Source organism: Hemiscyllium ocellatum, unplaced genomic scaffold, assembly GCF_020745735.1.
Source record: "Hemiscyllium ocellatum isolate sHemOce1 unplaced genomic scaffold, sHemOce1.pat.X.cur. R, whole genome shotgun sequence".
NCBI classification, from domain to species: Eukaryota; Metazoa; Chordata; class Chondrichthyes; order Orectolobiformes; family Hemiscylliidae; genus Hemiscyllium; species Hemiscyllium ocellatum.
In genome coordinates this window covers 161,478-181,083 of record NW_026867602.1, presented here as the reverse complement: position 1 = coordinate 181,083, position 19,606 = coordinate 161,478, and the positions used below count along the sequence as shown (strand labels likewise).

Sequence of the window (19,606 nt, the reverse complement as noted above, 5' to 3'; positions counted from 1 at the left end):
AGAGGCTGGGAAGCCTGCAGCGAGTAACTCCCCTCCTGACTCTCCCCCCAAAGCCCTGTCCCACCATCGACAAGGCCCGAGTCAGGGAGGGGGAGGGAATACTCCCCACTTGCCCTGGACGGGGGCAGCTCCCACAACACTCGAGAAGCTCAACACCGTCCAGAACGCAGCTGCCCGCCCCTTCCAGCACGCTGACCCCCCAACCTTCAGCAGCCCCTCCCTCTGCCCCTGATGCAGAGGTGCGGACCGTGTAACTCCCCTCCTGACTCTCCCCCAAAGCCCTGTCCCACCATCGGGTCAGAGGCTGGGAATCCTGCAGCGAGTAACTACCCTCCTGACTCTCCCACCATCGGGTCAGAGGCTGGGAATCCTGCAGCGAGTAACTCCCCTCCTGACTCTACCCCCAAAGCCCTGTCCCACCATCGGGTCAGAGGCTGGGAATCCTGCAGCGAGTAACTCCCCTCCTGACTCTCCCCCAAAGCCCTGTCCCACCATCGGGTCAGAGGCTGGGAATCCTGCAGCGAGTAACTCCCCTCCTGACTCTCCCCCCAAAGCCCTGTCCCACCATCGACAAGGCCCGAGTCAGGGAGGGGGAGGGAATACTCCCCACTTGCCCTGGACGGGGGCAGCTCCCACAACACTCGAGAAGCTCAACACCGTCCAGAACGCAGCTGCCCGCCCCTTCCAGCACGTTGACCCCCCAACCTTCAGCAGCCCCTCCCTCTGCCCCTGATGCAGAGGTGCGGACCGTGTACAAGAGGCACTGCAGCACCGTCCCAACCTCTGACCCCAGCCTTCCCCAGAAGGGGGCGAGGGGCAGCAGACCCAGAGCATGTTCCCCTCCGAGATTTCCCCCCCACCTCACAATCCCCTTCAGGGTCAGAATCCCCTGGGGCTCCCCTCCTGCGGTGGTCCCGCGGGAAGGCCGCTCAGCCCCCACTGGGCCCAGCCGGCGATGGCGACGGCGACGTGCGGTGAATGAACGTAGAGCAGGGGGTGACGGTAAAGGTGGGCGTTACCATCTCGTTGGTGACGGGGAGCCTCTTGCGCAGGAGACCCGTGACAACCTCCACAATCGCATCATGGAGCTTCGGGAATCTCAGCAGCTCCTGGGAGGGGGGGGGGGAGGAAAGCAGAGGGGAAGGGGTGGGGGTGGGGGGGGGGGGGGGAAGGGGGGAACAAGGGAAAGGGAAAGGGGGGAAGGGAAGGGGGAAAGGGAAAGGGGGAGGGGAAAGGGGGGGGAGGGGAAAGGGGGGGGGGGGGGAAAGGGGGGGGGGGAGGGGAAAGGGGGGAGGGGAGAATCGAGGGAGGGGGGATGGGGAAAGGGCCAGAGGGATGAATGGGGGAATGAGGTGAAATGGGGGAGAGAGGGGGGAGGAGGAGAGATGGAGTGGAGAGGGGGATGGGGGGGGGCGGGGGGTGGACGGAAAGGAAGAAGGCTGGGTTCAGTCACAGAGGTGTACAGCGTGGAGCATCTCCGACACCGTTCGCAGCCGGAAACCCGAGCACTCGGCAGGAAAGGCTGTGGCGTCAGAGAGCCGACCCCCCCCCCCCTCAGGGGGAGCCCGGAAACTCTCCGCAACCCCCTCCCCTCCCCACCCCGGGCGCACCGGGGAAGCCTCTCCACGCTCCGGTATGTACCCAGCCCTGGCGCTGTAGGCCGCAGGGTTGGGTACATACCCTCTCCCACCCTGGCGACGCCCGCACTGACGGTCTCCCTGCTCCCCCGCGCGCACGCGCGCGTGTGTGTGTGTGTGTGTGTGGGGGGGGGGGGTCTTCCCTCCCGTCCCTGCGCCCCCTTACCTGGGTGTTGTACGTGCTGCAGTGCTGGATGATCCTCTGCAGCTCCTCGTGGACCAGTTCCACGCAGCGCAGGCTAGGCTCCTCCAGTCGCTTGATCTGCCTCTTGACCAGGAGCTCGAAGGACACCTCGGGGACAAACAGGGCAGGCCGTGGACCCTGGGGGAGGTTGGGGGGGGGGGGGGGGCGGAAAAGATGGCGGGTGTCCCCTCTTAGTGAGGCGCTCGAGGGCGACGCTCTTCCCCTCCTCCACCCACCCACCACCGTCGAGCGGACAGAGAGCCCCACCCGGAACATTCCGGAAGCTGGCGCCTGGAGTCACGTGTGCAGGTCAGGGATCGGGGAGGGAATTCAATCAGGCGACGCTCCCCGGATTTAGAAACTCGCGGATGGAAGATCGTGGCGGGCTCCCTTCGGATGAGTACACGAGAGGCAAGGTTAGGGAGTTTGCAGGTGAGACCCAGATGGGTGGGACGGCGAGAAACGACATCGAAGATCACCAAGAGATCCCGATCGACTGGGTCAATGGGCTGAGTGGGGTGCAGGTTCAGAGCTCCTTGAAAGTGGAGTCGCAGGTGGATAGGATAGTGAAGGCAGCGTTTGGTATGCTTTCCTTTATTGGTCAGAGTATCGAGTACAGGAGTTGGGAGGTCATGTTGCGGCTGTACAGGACATTGGTTAGGGCCACTGTCGGAATATTGCGTGCAATTCTGGTCTCCTTCCTATCGGAAAAATGTTGTGAAACTTGAAAGGGTTCAGAAAAGATTTACAAGGATGTTGGAGGGTCTGAGCTACAGGGAGAGGCTGAACAGGCTGGGGCTGTTTTCCCCGGAGCGTCGAAGGCTGAGGGGTGACCTTATAGAGGTTCATAAAATCATGAGGGGGGGACATGGATAGGGTAAATAGAAAGGTCTTTTCCCCCTGGGGTGGGGGAGCCCAGAACTAGAGGTTTATAAAATCATGAGGGGGACATGGATAGGGTAAATAGACAAGGTCTTTTCCCCCTGGGATAGGGGAGCCCAGAACTAGAGGGCGTAGGTTTAGGGTGAGAGGGGAAAGATATAAAAGAGACCTAAAGGGCAACTTTTCCCCCAGAGGGTGGTGCGTGTATGGAATGAGCTGCCAGAGGATGTGGTGGGGGCTGGTATAATGACAACATTTAATAGGCATTTGGATGGGGATATGAATAGGAAGAGTTTGGAGGGAGATGGGCCGGGTGGGACTAGATTGGGTTGGGATATCTGGGTCGGCACGGACGGGTTGGGCCGAAGGGTCTGTTTCCGTGCTGGACATCTCTGTGACTTGGAATGCATTTTGGTGAAGCAAACAAGGGCTTAGACAATGAAAGGCAGGGTCTCGGGAGGTGTGAGAGAACACAGAGACTGAAGGGGTACACCAACACCATTCTGTGAAGGTTGCGACACAGGGCAGTTAAGAAAGCGTTGACCGCGCTCACGTCCATCGCTCAGAGCTGTGAGTACAGGAGCTGGACGTCACGTCGAGGTGGGACAGGGGATTGGTGAGACCTCTCAGAATCGTGGAATCCCACGGGCCATTCGGTCCATCGGGTCCCCATCGATTCTCTCGACAGCACTCCACCCACAGCCTCCCCAACCCTAACCCGATAATCCGGCATTTCCCACGGCCATTCCGCGGCAATTTATTTATTTTTTTTTAAAAAACAGAGAGTGGTTCACGTGTGGAATGAAATTCCTGATGGTGCAGGCCCAGTCACAACGATTAAAAGGCGTTTGGGGAACAGGAACGGTTTGGAAGGATATGGGCCAAGTGCTGGCAAACGGGATGAATTGAGGACACGTGGGCCAGCACTGACTGGTGGGGCCGAAGGGTCTGCTTTCGCGCTGGATGACATCTGGATGCGCGCGCGAATAGAAAAGGGTTTGCAGGGAGATGTGGCCAGAAGCAGGGCACGGGTGGGAGGGGCCGGGTTCGGGATTGGGACCGGCGCGGGCTGTTACTGGAATCTCCCGGCGTTCGGCGGCAGTAGACGCCCCACCCCCCCTCGAACAGCCCGTACCGTGGCGTTGCGGATAGCAGTCAGCACATCCAGCGTGGTCAGCCCGGTCAGAGGGTCGATAGACTCCAGCGTCCGCCCGAACGTCTCGTGGAAGATGTAGCAGATCCGGGCGCCTCCGCACCTGGGAGGGAAAGGGGGTCCGGTCAGAGCGCAGCTGAGAGGGAGGGGGGGGGCCGCGGGGAGGTTACTGACAACAACGGGGTAGGCCCAGGCACCGTCCGGCACCCACACAGGTTAGGGTGGATTGGCCGTGCTAAATTGTCCCCGTAGTGCCCAGGGATGTACAGGTTAGGGTGGATTGGCCGTGCTAAATTGTCCCCGTAGTGCCCAGGGATGTACAGGTTAGGGTGGATTGGCCGTGCTAAATTGTCCCGTAGTGCCCAGGGATGTGCAGGTTAGGGTGGATTGGCCGTGCTAAATTGTCCCCGTAGTGCCCAGGGATGTACAGGTTAGGGTGGATTGGCCGTGCTAAATTGTCCCCGTAGTGCCCAGGGATGTGCAGGTTAGGGTGGATTGGCCGTGCTAAATTGTCCCCGTAGTGCCCAGGGATGTACAGGTTAGGGTGGATTGGCCGTGCTAAATTGTCCCGTAGTGCCCAGGGATGTGCAGGTTAGGGTGGGATTGGCCGTGCTAAATTGTCCCCGTAGTGCCCAGGGATGTGCGGGTTAGGGTGGGATTGGCCGTGCTAAATTGTCCCTGTAGTGCCCAGGGATGTGCAGGTTAGGGTGGATTGGCCGTGCTAAATTGTCCCCGTAGTGCCCAGGGATGTGCAGGTTAGGGTGGATTGGCCACGCTAAATTGTCCCCGTAGTGCCCAGGGATGTGCAGGTTAGGGTGGGATTGGCCGTGCTAAATTGTCCCGTAGTGCCCAGGGATGTACAGGTTAGGGTGGATTGGCCGTGCTAAATTGTCCCCGTAGTGCCCATGGATGTACAGGTTAGGGTGGATTGGCCGTGCTGTAGTGCCCAGGGATGTACAGGTTAGGGTGGATTGGCCGTGCTAAATTGTCCCGTAGTGCCCAGGGATGTACAGGTTAGGGTGGGATTGGCCGTGCTAAATTGTCCCCGTAGTGCCTAGGGATGGGACTCCGCACGGGTCTCCCAGGGGCAGGGGTGGGAGGTGGGTGTCAGACTCACAGCTCGGAGGTCTCGATGTTCCTGGCCGTGCCCTCGATCGTGTTGCAGTATTCGGTGGCGAACTTGGTGATGATCTGCAGCAGCGTGGCATTCTGGTCCTCGACGGGGTGCCCGTAACTGCTCAGCAGGGACTGGCACTGGGCGGTCAGCACGTTGACCCGGGTCTTCAGCTCCGGGAGGCAGTCTCTGATGTGGTGCATCAGTAACCTGCAGGATGGGCAGGGAGAGGGATGGGAACAGGGATAAAACAATGCCAGAGACAGGGAGCACTGCTCTGTACTGTTCCCCATCAAACCCTCCCAGGGACAGGGGATTAGATACAGAGTAACGCTCCCTCTACACCGTCCCACACTCCCAGGGACAGGGGGTTAGATACAGAGTAAAGCTCCCTCTACACCGTCCCCCACTCCCAGGGACAGGGGGTTAGATACAGAGTAAAGCTCCCTCTACACCGTCCCCCAATCCCAGGGACAGGGGGTTAGATACAGAGTAAAGCTCCCTCTACACCGTCCCCCACTCCCAGGGACAGGGGGTTAGATACAGAGTAACGCTCCCTCTACACTGTCCCCCACTCCCAGGGACAGGGGGTTAGATACAGAGTAAAGCTCCCTCTACACCGTCCCCCACTCTCAGGGACAGGGGGTTAGATACAGAGTCAAGCTCCTTCTACACCATCCCCCCACTCCCAGGGACAGGGGGTTAGATAGAGTAAAGCTCCCTCTACACCGTCCCCCACTCCCAGGGACAGGGGATTACATACAGAGTAAAGCTCCCTCTACACCATCCCCCACTCCCAGGGACAGAGGATTAGAGACAGGGTAAAGCTCCCTCTACATCGTTCCCCCACTCCCAGGGACTGGGGGTTAGATACAGAGTAAAGCTCCCTCTACACTGTCCCCCACTCCCAGGGACTGGGGGTTAGATACAGAGTAAAGCTCTCTCTACACTGTCCCCCCACTCCCAGGGACAGGGGGTTAGATACAGAGTAAAGCTTTCTCTACACTGTCCCCACTCCCAGGGACAGGGGATTAGAGACAGGGTAAAACTCCCTCTACACTGTCCCCCACTCCCAGGGACAGGGGATTAGAGACAGGGTAAAGCTCCCTCTACACTGTCCCCCACTCCCAGGGACAGAGGATTAGAGACAGGGTAAAGGTCCCTCTACACCGTCCCCCACTCCCAGGGACTGGGGGTTAGATACAGAGTAAAGCTCTCTCTACACTGTCCCCCCACTCCCAGGGACAGGGGGTTAGATACAGAGTAAAGCTTTCTCTACACTGTCCCCACTCCCAGGGACAGGGGATTAGAGACAGGCTAAAGCTCCCTCTACACTGTCCCCCACTCCCAGGGACAGGGGGTTAGAGGCAGAGTAAAGCTCCCTCTACACTGTCCCCCACTCCCAGGGACAGAGGATTAGAGACAGGGTAAAGCTCCCTATACACCGTCCCCCACTCCCAGGGACAGGGGGTTAGATACAGAGGAAAGCTCCCTCTACACCGTCCCTCACTCCCAGATACAGGGGTTATTTACAGAGGAAAGCTTCCTCTACACTCTTCTCCACTAACCCCCACTGCCATCAAACCCTCCCAGGACAGTTCCATCCCCCCGACCCACCCACCCCCATAGTGAGAGCGTGGGGGTATGAGAGAGCAGCTGGGGACAGGGGAGGGAGGGAAAGGAGGGAAGAGGGAAGGGAGCGAGGGAGGGGAGGGGGGAGAGGGGAGGGGGAGAGAGTGGAGGGGGGGAAGGGGGAGGGGGGAAAGGGGAGGGAGTGGAGGGGGGAAAGGGGAGGGGGAGAGAGGGGGAGAGAGGGGGAAGGGGGGGAAGGGGGGGGAAGGGGGGGAAGGGGGGGAAGGGGGGGGAAGAAGGGAGGGGGGAAGGGAGGGGGGAAGGGAGGGGGGGAAGGGAGGGGGGAAGAGGGGAGGGAGGGGGAGGGAGGGGGAGGGAGGGGGAGGGAGGGGGAGAGGGGAGGGAGGGGAGAGAGGGTAGGGAGGGGAGAGAGGGTAGGGAGGGGGAGAGAGGGTAAGGGAGGGGGAGAGAGGGTAAGGGAGGGGGAAGGGGGGGAAGGGAGGCGGAAGGGGGTAAGGGAGGGGGAAGGGGGGAAGGGAGGGGGAGAGAGGGGAGAGAGGGGAGGGAGGGGGAGAGAGGGGTAAGGGAGGGGGGGAAGGGAGGGGGGGAAGGGAGGGGGGAGGGAAGGGCAGGAGGGGAGAGGGGAGGGAGGAAAGTGGAGACAGAGGGTATGTGAAGGCTCTGAGGGGAGCCAGGCGGAGGCTGCCTCACCTGTTGAGGGTCTTGGATAAATATTTGGTGCCGTTCCGGTTAGCCAGGGACGGGTACCTCTTCTGCAGGAAGCACATCTCGTCCTGAATCACATCAGTGATACTTTTATTCACATTAATGTCGTGTTGACTCCTGTACGGTGGGGGGGGGGGGGGGCAGACAATGGGACAGACAGAGGGGGAGAGAGAGAGACAGGGAGAGACAGGGAGAGAGAGAGAGAGACAGAGAGAGAGAGACAGAGAGAGAGAGACAGAGAGAGAGAGAGACACAGAGAGAGAGAGAGAGACACAGAGAGAGAGAGAGAGACAGACACAGAGAGAGAGAGAGAGACAGAGAGAGAGACAGAGAGAGACAGAGAGAAAGGGAGAGAGAAATGGAGAGACAGAGAGAAGGGGTGAAGTGAGAGACAGAGAGAGGGAGACAGAGAGAGAGAGACGGAGAGAGAGAGACAGAGACAGAGAGAGACGGTGAAGTGAGAGAGAGGGAGAAGTGAGAGAGAAAGAGAGAGAGACAGATAGAGAGAGAGAGAGAGGACGGGGAGGGAGAAGAGATGGGCTTCAGATTGCTTTCACAGATTGGGACTACATTGAGGGGGGAAGGGCCTGAACTGTGCTGAAATGTTCTATTCTATTCAACTTTAGAGAGAGGGAGAGACAGAAAGACCGAGAGAGAGAGAGAGAGAATACGTGGGTGCAGTTAGACATACAGAGAGAGAGAGAGAGACAGAGAGAGAGAGAGAGACAGAGAGACAGAGAGACAGAGAGAGAGAGAGAGACAGAGAGACAGAGAGACAGAGAGAGACAGAGAGACAGAGAGACAGAGAGACAGAGAGAGACAGAGAGAGAGAACACGCCATGGGCACAGCAGAACAGAGAGAGATGGACAGTGCCATCGCCTATACCCACTGAGTATCAGCATCGAGTGAGTCTGGGGAACGTTTGGAGGTAGGTTACGTTTCAGAGTTACAGAGCCGGTCCCCTCCCTCCGCAGATGGGAGGCAGGCAGCTTTTACAACAGCTCCCTTCGCTCCACACTCCTCCTCCCGTCACCCGATTCCTTACCTGTTCACCACCCCAATGATGCCCAGCTTGACAGGGATGACCCGGCCGGTCAGCACATCGACAGCGTCAGTGCCAGCATCCATCAGGTCCAGCTTAGTCACCACCGCCAGGGTACGGCGCCCTGTGGAGGGGGTGGGTGGGCACAGAGTGTGTGAGAGAAAGAGAGCGAGCGAGAGAGCGAGAGCGAGAGCGCGTGTGTGTGTGTGAGAGAGAGAGAGCGAGAGAGCGAGTGTGTGTGTGTGTGAGTGTGAGCGAGAGAGAGAGAGAGAGAGAGAGACACACACACACAGGGAGATGGAGAGAGAGCGAGAGAGAGAGAGACAGGGTGATGGAGATAGTGGGAGGGAGACAGACAGGGAGAGGAAGAGAGAGAGACATACACACAAACAGGGAGAGGGACAGAGACAGACAAGGAGAGGGAGAGGGGGGGAGAGAGAGATAGACACGCTGGAGCAATGCCCCATCCACCACCACAAAAAAAAAACCCCATTACCCATCATCCCCAAAAAACCCCATTACCCATGATCCCCCCAAAACCCCATTACCCATCATCCCCAAAAAAACCCCATTACCCATCATCCCCCCAAAAACCCCATTACCCATCATCCCCCCAAAAAAACCCATTACCCATCATCCCCCAAAAAACCCCATTACCCATGATCCCCCCAAAACCCCATTACCCATCATCCCCCCCAAAAAAAACCATTACCCATGATCCCCCCAAAACCCCATTACCCATCATCCCCCCAAAAATCCCCATTACCCATCATCCCCCCAAAAAAACCCATTACCCATCATCCCCAAAAAACCCCATTACCCATCATCCCCCAAAAAACCCCATTACCCATGACCCCCCCAAAAATCTCATTACCCATCATCCCCAAAAAACTCATTACCCTTCATCCCCCAAAAAATCCCCATTACCCATCATCCCCCAAAACCCCATTACCCATCATCCCCCCAAAACCCCATTACCCATCATCCCCCCCAAAACCCCATTACCCATCATCCCCCCCAAAACCCCATTACCCATCATCCCCCAAAAAACCCATTACCCATAATCCCCCCAAAAAGCCCATTACCCATCATCCCCCAAAACCCCATTACCCATCATCACCCAAAAAACCCATTACCCATGATCCCCCCAAAACCCCATTACCCATCATCCCCCCAAAAAACCCATTACCCATGATCCCCCCAAAACCCCATTACCCATCATCCCCCCAAAAAAACCCATTACCCATCATCCCCCAAAAAAACCCCATTACCCATGACCCCCCCAAAAATCTCATTACCCATCATCCCCAAAAAACTCATTACCCTTCATCCCCCAAAAAATCCCCATTACCCATCATCCCCCAAAAAAACCCATTACCCATAATCCCCCCAAAAAACCCATTACCCATCATCCCCCAAAACCCATTACCCATCATCACCCAAAAAACCCATTACCCACGATCCCCCAAAAAATCTCCATTACCCATCATCACCCAAAAAAACCCATTACCCATCATCCCCCCCAAAAAACCCATTACCCATCATCCCCCAAAAAACCCATTACCCGTCATCCCCCAAAAAACCCCATTACCCGTCATCCCCCAAAAAACCCATTACCCATGATCCCCCAAAAAAACCCATTACCCATAATCCCCATTACCCAAAAAACCCATTACCCATCATCCCCAAAAAACCCCATTACCCATCATCCCCCCAAAAACCCATTACCCATCATCCCCCAAAAAACCCCATTACCCATCATCACCCAAAAAACCCCATTACCCATGACCCCCCCAAAAATCTCATTACCCATCATCCCCAAAAAACTCATTACCCTTCATCCCCCAAAAAATCCCCATTACCCATCATCCCCCAAAACCCCATTACCCATCATCCCCCCCAAAACCCCATTACCCATCATCCCCCCAAAACCCCATTACCCATCATCCCCCCAAAACCCCATTACCCATCATCCCCCCAAAAAACCCCATTACCCATAATCCCCCAAAAAACCCATTACCCATCATCCCCCCAAAACCCCATTACCCATCATCACCCAAAAAACCCCATTACCCATGATCCCCCCAAAACCCCATTACCCATCATCCCCCCAAAAAAACCCATTACCCATGATCCCCCCAAAACCCCATTACCCATCATCCCCCAAAAAAACCCATTACCCATCATCCCCCCAAAAAACCCCATTACCCATGACCCCCCCAAAAATCTCATTACCCATCATCCCCAAAAAACTCATTACCCTTCATCCCCCAAAAAATCCCCATTACCCATCATCCCCAAAAAAACCCCATTACCCATCATCCCCCCAAAAAACCCATTACCCATCATCCCCCCAAAACCCCATTACCCATCATCACCCAAAAAACCCATTACCCACGATCCCCCAAAAAATCTCCATTACCCATCATCACCCAAAAAAACCCATTACCCATCATTCCCCCAAAAAACCCATTACCCATCATCCCCAAAAAACCCATTACCCGTCATCCCCCAAAAAACCCCATTACCCGTCATCCCCCAAAAAACCCATTACCCATGATCCCCCAAAAAAACCCATTACCCATAATCCCCATTACCCAAAAAACCCATTACCCATCATCCCCAAAAAACCCCATTACCCATCATCCCCCCAAAAACCCATTACCCATCATCCCCCAAAAAACCCCATTACCCATCATCCCCCCAAAAACCCATTACCCATCATCCCCCAAAAAACCCCATTACCCATCATCCCCCCAAAAACCCCATTACCCATGATCCCCCCAAAACCCCATTACCCACCATCCCCCCAAAACCCCATTACCCATCATCCCCCCAAAAACCCCATTACCCATCATCCTCCACAACAGCTCCTCCCCAAACACCGGGCCATCCAACGGTGCTTGGCCAAACCCCATCACCGTGACGACTGTCCGATGCCCGGCTCCATTCCCCCCCCGCTCATCCCTCTCCCTCGAAACCCCCTTGGGTCTACACCGAATCCGAAACCTCTCCCTTACCGTCAACGCACCGCTTTGCCCCAGCCTACTTACCCCCCCTTCTCTGACCACACTGTGTCAAACCTCCCGCCCCACCCACCCCACACCCCTGATCCCCCTCGGACGCAGATACAGAATGTAGAAGACAAGGTTAGGGAGTTTGCGGGTGACACCCAGATGGGCGGGACGGTGAGGAAGGTTATCGACGATCACCAAGAGATCTTGATCGATTGGGTCCACGGGCCAAGGGGTGCGATTCGGATAAACGCATCTCGGTCAAACAAACAAGGGCTTATACGGTTAAAAACAGGGCCTTGGGGAGGTGTTGGAGAACAGGGACGTCATTTTTTTTGTACACTGCGTCACAGGGCGGTGAAGAAGACTTGCCTCCGTCCCTTTGAGTACCCGAGTTAGGGACATCACCTTGAGGTGACACAGGGTGTGGGTGAAGTCCCCTCAGGGAATTCTGTGTCCGGTACTGGTCACCCTGTTATAGAGCAGGGAGATTAGTCAGCTGGAGGAGGGTTCAGAAACCAGGATGTTGCTGGGAACGGAGGGGTTGCGTGATCAGGAGAGGCTGGGAGCGTTTTCCCTGGAGCGCCGGAAGCCGAAAGGGAAACGGGAGGTGGCTTTTCCCTCTGGGGTGGGCGATTTCAAGTCCGGGGGGGCATATTTTTCAAGGCGAGAGGGAGGGAAGATTCAACCAAGACACGAGGAGCGAAGCTTTTGACTTCCAGACATTTGGAAAAATCCATGGATAGGGAAGGGATAAGGACCGGGAGCTGGGGGAACGTGTTTAGTTTGGGATTGGGGGGCTGACCAAAGGGTGTCTGTGTGGCTCTGTCACGTCGAGGGCCCACCCGGGTTTGCGAGGCCCACCCCAGTAGACCTCCTGCCTACCGTCAGGGTCGACTTCCCGAGCCAGTTTCAGAGCCTCGGACGTTGCCAGGTCTGTGTTGGCAGCAGTGACTGCCAAGATCAGGGAGTTGGGGTGACTGATATACGATGCCAGCATCTCCCGGATCTGCTGTTCGATATCGGCCGGCTGGTCTCCCACTGGCACCTGCAGGGGGGGGGGGAAGAGCACAGCACCCATTCCCAAACCTCCTTACACACACACACACACACACACACACACACACACACACAGCGACACGGAGGAAAGCTCTCTCTACACCACTCCCCCCACCCCCCAATCACACAGTCCCAGGGACAGGGGGTTAGATACAGAGTAAAGCTCCCTCTACACTGTCCCCCACTCCCAGGGACAGGGGGTTAGATACAGAGTAAAGCTCCCTCTACACCACTCCCCCACCAAACACACACTCTCAGGGACAGGGGGTTAGATAGAGAGTAAAGCTCCCTCTACACCACTCCCCCCCCATCACACACTCCCAGGGACAGGGGGTTAGATAGAGAGTAAAGCTCCCTCTACACTGTCCCCCCACTCCCACAGACAGGGGGTTAGATACAGAGTAAAGCTCCCTCTACACCACTCCCCCAAATCTCACACACCCAGGGACAGGGGGTTGGGTACAGAGTAAAGCTCCCTCTACACTGTCCCCCACTCCCAGGGACAGGGGGTTGGATCCAGAGTAAAGCTCCCTCTACACCAGCCCCCCATAGAACAGTGTTCGCGTGTGAGCGAGACGATGACAGGCTGAGCGTACCTTGGTCAGGCCAGGCAGGTCGATGAGGGTCAGATTGAGAACGCTGGACGAATAGATCTTCAGGTGGATGGGTTCTGGACTGATCCCCTTTGGACACAGAGACACACACATCACACCCGAAGCGACGGGAATCACGGTAAGCGTTGGCTAATCATTCCATTCCCCCCATCACAGAGTGGGGAGACAAGCCCAGGGTAGACAAACGTTTGCACCCCCACCTCCTCAACTCCCCAGGCAGGACAACGTAACCCCACCCCACCCCACCCACCCACCTGGTACACTCTCCCGCGTCCATGTTCTAGCCTTTCGGAGTATCGCAGGCGCTCAGGGGGCACTGGGCACGGGCAGAGTGTTGGCACACGGAGATATTCACCAGCGTGAACCCAGGCTCCGTACCTTATTGACTCCAGTCACCCGTTCCGTCTCACTCTCAATCTCCTGGCGGATCTCATCGAAGTCCGTGAACACCTGCAGGCACGCAAATTCCCGGAGATCTTAGAGCCGAGGATCAGACCGGCGCTTGGAGCGAGGGATGGAGAGGGGAGGCCAGGGTGGGAAGTGAGAGCAGATGGGAGAGTGGGAGGGGGAGAGAGGGGGAGAGAGAAGGAGGAGGGAGGGAGGGAGGGAGAACGAGAGCGAGAGAGAGGGAGAGAGAGAGGAAGGGGTGAGAGGGAGAGAGAGAGAGTGGGCGAGAGAGAGAGGGAGAGAGAGAGGGAGAGAGAGAGAGAAACAGACAGACAGACGGGGAACAGAGATGGTGAGAGCAAATGGGGGAGAGAGAGTGAGAGAGAGAGTGAGAGAGAGAAAGAGATGGATAAAGTGAGGGCACACGGGGAGAGAGAGAGTGTGAGAGAGAGAGAGAGAGTGACAGAAAGAGAGAGAGAGAGAGAGAGAGAGAGAAAAACAGACAGACAGACAAGGAACGTAGATAGTGAGAGCAAATGGGAGAGAGAGAGAGAGAGAGAGAGATAAAGTGAGGGTACACAGGGGAGAGAGAGAGAGTGTGAGAGAGAGAGAGAGAGAGAGAGAGAGATAAAGTGAGGATACACAGGGGAGAGAGAGAGAGTGTGAGAGAGAGAGAGAGAGAGAGAGAGAGAGAGGGCATGTGGGAGACAGAGACAGTGAGGGCATAAAGGACAGCGGGGAAGTGTAAGAGAACGGGAGAGGGAGAGGGACTACAGCAAGTGGGGAGGGAGAGTGAGATGTTGAGCACAGAGGGGAGGCACATTGGGGGAATGAGAAGGATGATGGGGAGGGCAGGTTTGGTGAAACAGGGTGGAGGATGCTGGGGAGAGAGGGAGGCGAGTCTGGGAGGGTTGTGGGGAATAGATGGTGTGCAGGGGAGTTATAGAGGGAGATGGGGGCAGGACCAGTGGTGGTGGGGGATGGGCTGCTGGTGGGGGAGGGGGGGGTGGGTGAGGTGGTGGTGGTGGGGGGGCGGTGTTACCTTGTTTTTGCAATGCAGGAAGGAGCCCCATTCCTCAGCAACGATCCCTGGCAATGGGATTCAAACCCAGACTGTCAACACAGGCAGAGATCTACTGTCCCCCTCCCACTGTAAACCCAGCTCCTCCTCCCACAGTGCCCACTCCCTCAGTGCCCACTCCCACTGCCCCCACCCCCCGCTCCCTCAGCACTGACCCTCCCACAGCGCCCGCTCCCTCAGCACTGACCCTCCACAGCACCCACTCCCTCAGCACTGACCCTCCACAGCCCCCACTCCCTCAGCACTGACCCTCCCACAGCACCCACTCCCTCAGCACTGACCCTCCCACAGCCCCCGCTCCCTCAGCACTGACCCTCCCACAGCCCCGCTCCCTCAGCACTGACCCTCCCACAGCCCCCGCTCCCTCAGCACTGACCCTCCCACAGCGCTGACCCCTTCCCCATCCCCATGAGGAGTAACAGATCTCCCTGAACCCTGCGGGTGCCCCTCACCGGTGTCACCGCTGGCAGTGAGTTTCCTGTCCTCTGGTGATGCCACATTGACCAACTGCAGGACCAGGGGCCTCCGCGTCACAATCCCAGAACCTCGAGGGAGGAAGTCTCTGCCCACAAAACTCTCCAACACAGAACTCTTCCCACTGCTCTGTTTTACAGGAGAGGGAGACAGAGAGAAACGGAGAGAGAGAGAGACGGAGAGAGAGAGAGAGAGAGACAGAGAGAGGGGGGGAGAGACAGAGAGAGAGAGAGACGGAGAGAGAGAGACGGAGAGAGAGACGGAGACAGACAGAGGGAGCAAGAGAGAGAGAGTGACAAGGAGAGAGAGAGACAGGGAGGGAGAGAGAGAGAGAGACAGGGAGGGGGGGGGAGAGAGAGAGAGAGACAGGGAGAGAGAGAGAGAGAGAGACAGGGGAGAGAGAGAGAGAGAGAGAGAGAGAGAGACAGGGAGGGAGAGAGAGAGAGACAGGGAGGGGGGAGAGAGAGAGAGAGAGAGACAGGGAGACAGGGAGGGAGAGACAGGGAGGGAGAGAGAGAGACGGAGAGAGAGAGAGAGAGAGAGAGAGACAGGGAGGGAGGGAGCGAGAGAGAGGGAGGGAGCGAGAGATAGGGAGGGAGGGAGGGAGCGAGACAGAGAGAGACAGGAAGCGAGCAAGAGACAGGGAGGCAGCGAGAGACAGGGAGGGAGGGAGCGAGAGAGAGACACAGAGAGGGAGGGAGCAGGAGAGAGACACAGAGAGGGAGGGAGCAGGAGAGAGACAGGTAGGGAGCAAGAGAGAGAGAGAGACAGACAGACAGACAGAGAGACAGACACAGAGAGAGAGAGATGGAGAGAGATGGAGAGAGAGAGTGTAAATGGAAGTAAAGTTAGTTCCAGTTGCCTAGGTCTCAGGCTTCCCCTAAAACTGACCGTCTGCCGGCTGGGGAGGGGGAGCCTCGAACCTCCAACCTCACCACGGCTGAGCCCAGCACCTTCCTCACCTTCCCTACCCACACCCCAATCCTATCCCCCTCCCAAGCAACATCCCGGCCTCGGCATTGCTCCCCAGCTGTAACCCCCGACGTGTCTCCCCAGACCCCCCTCTGCCCGCTGCTGTGCCCCCCCCCCCCCCCTTCCTCTCCCTGAGGCAAACTCCCTCCTCTGGGTAACTCCTCGGTCCACACTCCGTCAACCTCTTCCCTCGCCTCGCTGACAGTCCCTCCCTCCCTGAGGGATCCCCCTCAGTCCATCACCTCACTGTGACTCCCTCCCTCCCTCCCTCCCTCGCTAGCCCCTGATCTCCCTCAAATTCCCTCACTCCCCTCCACCTTCGTCTCCCTGAGGTTTCCTCACCCCCTGAGGGATCTCCCTCCAGGCCAATGTCTGCGTGGGATCCCTCAGGGTGCTCAGGTTTCCTCCCATACTCCAGCAGATGAGGGTGGATTGGCCGCGCTCAATGCTCCATCATGTTCAGGGATGGGGGGGGTGTGTGTTGGGTGTATGAGACTGGGGTTAAACGTCGGGGGTTGGGTCTGGGTGGGACACTCTCAGAGGGTCGGTGTTCACCTGTTGGGCCGAAGGGCCTGTTTCCAAACTGGAGGGATTCGGTGATTCCCCTCACCCTCACCTCCCTCTCCTCGCTGAGTTCCCCTCACTCCCTGAGGGAACTCCTTCCTTCACTCCCTGAGGGATTCCCCCTTTTCCTCACTCCCTGAGGAATCCCCCATCCCTCCCTCACTCCCTGAGGGATTCCCTCTTTCCTCACTTCCTGAGGGATCACCCTTCCCTCCCTCACTCACTCCCTGAGGGATCACCCTTCCCTCCCTCACTCCCTGAGGAATACCCCTTCCTTCACTCCTTGAGGAATCTCCCTTCCCTCCCTCACTCACTGAGGGATCCCCCTTACCTCACTACCTGCCGGATCCCTCTCCCCTCCCACCCCATGTCCCTCACTCCCCGAGGGATTCCTCTTCCCTCCAACCCCTATGTCCCTCACTCCCTGAGGGAATCCCTCTCCCCTCCAACCCCATGTCCCTCACTCCCCGAGGGATCCCTCTTCCCTCCAACCCCTATGTCCCTCACTCCCCGAGGGATCCCTCTTCCCTCCAACCCCTATGTCCCTCACTCCCTGAGGGAATCCCTCTCCCCTCCAACTCCTATGTCCCTCACTCCCTGAGGGAATACCTCTTCCCTCCGTCCCCATGTCCCTCACTTCCTGAGGGGTCCCTCTCCCTCACTCCCTGAGGGATCCCTCTCCCTCCAACCCCTATGTCCCTCACTCCCCGAGGGAATCCCTCTTCCCTCCAACCCCATGTCCCTCACTCCCCGAGGAATCCCACTTCCCTCCAACCCCATGTCCCTCACTCCCTGAGGGAATCCCACTTCCCTCCAACCCCCATGTCCCTCACTCTCTGAGGGATCCCTCTACCCTCCCTCCCCATGTCCCTCACTCCCTGAGGGATCCCTCTCCCCTCCAACCCCTATGTCCCTCACTCCCCGAGGGATCCCTCTTCCCTCCCTCCCCATGTCCCTCACTCCCTGAGGGATCCCTCTTCCCTCCCACCCCTATGTCCCTCACTCCCTGGGGGATCCCTCTACCCTCCCTCCCCATGTCCCTCACTCCCTGAGGGAATCCCTCTTCCCTCCTTCCCCATGTCACTCACTACCTGCCGGATCCCTCTCCCCTCCCACCCCATGTCCCTCACTCCCCGAGGGATTCCTCTCTCCTCCCCTCCCCTCCCACCCCATGTCCCTCACTCCCTGAGGGATCCCTCTTCCCTCCAACCCCATGTCCCTCACTCCCCGAGGGATCCCTCTTCCCTCCAACCCCATGTCCCTCACTCCCTGAGGTATCCCTCTTCCCTCCAACCCCATGTCCCTCACTCCCTGAGGTATCCCTCTTCCCTCCAACCCCATGTCCCTCACTCCCTGAGGGATCCCTCTTCCCTCCAACCCCATGTCCCTCACTCCCCGAGGGATCCCTCTTCCCTCCAACCCAATATCCCTCACTCCCTGAGGGAATCCCTCTCCCCTCCAACCCCATGTCCCTCACTCCCCGAGGGATCCCTCTTCCCTCCAACCCCTATGTCCCTCACTCCCTGAGGGAATCCCTCTCCCCTCCAACTCCTATGTCCCTCACTCCCTGAGGGAATACCTCTTCCCTCCGTCCCCATGTCCCTCACTCCCTGAGGGGTCCCTCTCCCTCACTCCCTGAGGGATCCCTTTCCCCTCCAACCCCATGTCCCTCACTCCCCGAGGGATCCCTCTCCCCTCCAACCCCATGTCCCTCACTCCCTGAGGGAATCCCTCTACCCTCCAACCCCATGTCCCTCACTCCCTGAGGGAATCCCTCTACCCTCCACCCTCCAACCCCATGTCCCTCACTCCCTGAGGGATCCCTCTCCCCTCCCTCCCCATGTCCCTCACTCCCTGAGGGATCCCACTTCCCTCCCTCCCCATGTCCCTCACTCCCTGAGGGATCCCTCTTCCCTCCAACCCCATGTCCCTCACTCCCTGAGGAATCCCTCTCCCCTCCAACCCTATGTCCCTCACTCCCTGAGGGATCCCTCTTCCCTCCTTCCCCAAGTCCCTCACTCTATGAGGGATCCCTCACTCTATGAGGGATCCCTCTCCCCTCCCTCCCCATGTCCCTCACTCCCTGACGGATCCCTGTCCCCTCCAACCACTATGTCCCTCACTCCCTGAGGGATCCCTCTACCCACCCTCCCTCCCCTCCCCCATGTCCCTCACTCCCTGAGGGATCCCTCACCCCTCCCTCCCCATGTCCCTCACTCCCTGAGGGATCCCTCTCCCCTCCCTCCCCATGTCCCTCACTCCCTGAGGGATCCCACTCCCCTCCAACCCCATGTCCCTCACTCCCTGAGGGATCCCTCTCCCCTCCCTCCCCATGTCCCTCACTCCCTGAGGGATCCCACTCCCCTCCAACCCCATGTCCCTCACTCCCTACTCTAAGTGAGGGAAAGCCATTCATTCAACTGTGGCACCGCCTCCTCCTCCTTATTGGCTGTCCCGCCGTCAGTCAGAGCCCTTGGCGTGCTCCCATTGGACAGTCCCCCTTCCATCAATCCAATTCCCGCCCAGACCAGCGATCCTATTGGACGCCCTCTCTCCGCCCCCGCAGGAGCCTCCCACCCTCCCCTATTGGTCGGCACGCCGACAATCACAAGCGGCGCCCCGCCACCATTGGACGGTGTGACCCGTCGGTCATTGGCTCGCGCGCCTATTGGTCCAGGCCGTCCCCGCCCCTCACCGGGAGCCCCACCCCCTCCTACGTCAAGCTCCCCCTCCCCATTGATGATCGAAGGACCTGGCTGCCGATCACCACGATCTGAGGAAGCGCGATGATCTCGGCGGACACGGTGCTGAAGATCTCCTGCAGTTTATTAATGACAGGGATCAGGGTCTCCATGATTATTTTTTCCTTTTCCGCGATTCACCCTCCGGGAAGCCTCAGGCTCCGCTGCCGCCGCCCGCTCGATCTCCAACCTCCACAGCCGTTCAAAACCCCAACCGTGTCCCGCCCACGCAACGGCCAATCGCGTCCCAATTGGATATTCCCGCTGCCCATCAAGGGGCGGCAACGCGCGCCTACTGGGCGCCTGGCCCGTCTATCACTGCGTCGCGCCCGCCCTTGTGGTCCTATTGGAGGAAAGCGCCGTCTGTCACTGCCTCCCTCCTCTCATTC

At 58.3% G+C, this 19,606-nt stretch overlaps 1 protein-coding gene across 3 annotated transcripts in view; it reads right to left on the bottom strand.

Annotated features, from left to right (window-relative positions):
• Positions 1 to 19,406, bottom strand: part of si:dkey-32e23.4 (dynamin-1-like protein) — a 28,004-nt gene extending 8,598 nt beyond the window's left edge. The window contains exons 1-12 of one of the 3 annotated variants that reach the window (XM_060822401.1): positions 19,229 to 19,406; positions 14,919 to 15,069; positions 14,428 to 14,474; positions 13,377 to 13,448; positions 12,981 to 13,067; positions 12,211 to 12,373; positions 8,315 to 8,435; positions 7,254 to 7,385; positions 4,974 to 5,180; positions 3,839 to 3,959; positions 1,804 to 1,959; positions 1,020 to 1,109 (exon numbers count right to left, since the gene is read on the bottom strand). In XM_060822401.1, coding sequence (XP_060678384.1) covers positions 1,020 to 1,109; positions 1,804 to 1,959; positions 3,839 to 3,959; positions 4,974 to 5,180; positions 7,254 to 7,385; positions 8,315 to 8,435; positions 12,211 to 12,373; positions 12,981 to 13,067; positions 13,377 to 13,448; positions 14,428 to 14,474; positions 14,919 to 15,069; positions 19,229 to 19,330 — 1,449 coding nt within the window. In that variant the 5' untranslated portion in view covers positions 19,331 to 19,406. Of the gene's footprint in view, positions 1 to 1,019; positions 1,110 to 1,803; positions 1,960 to 3,838; positions 3,960 to 4,973; positions 5,181 to 7,253; positions 7,386 to 8,314; positions 8,436 to 12,210; positions 12,374 to 12,980; positions 13,068 to 13,252; positions 13,355 to 13,376; positions 13,449 to 14,427; positions 14,475 to 14,918; positions 15,070 to 19,228 lie in introns of those variants that run through there. The other 2 variants (XM_060822402.1, XM_060822403.1) reach the window with 2 other exon arrangements.
• Positions 19,407 to 19,606: the final 200 nt, after the last annotated feature.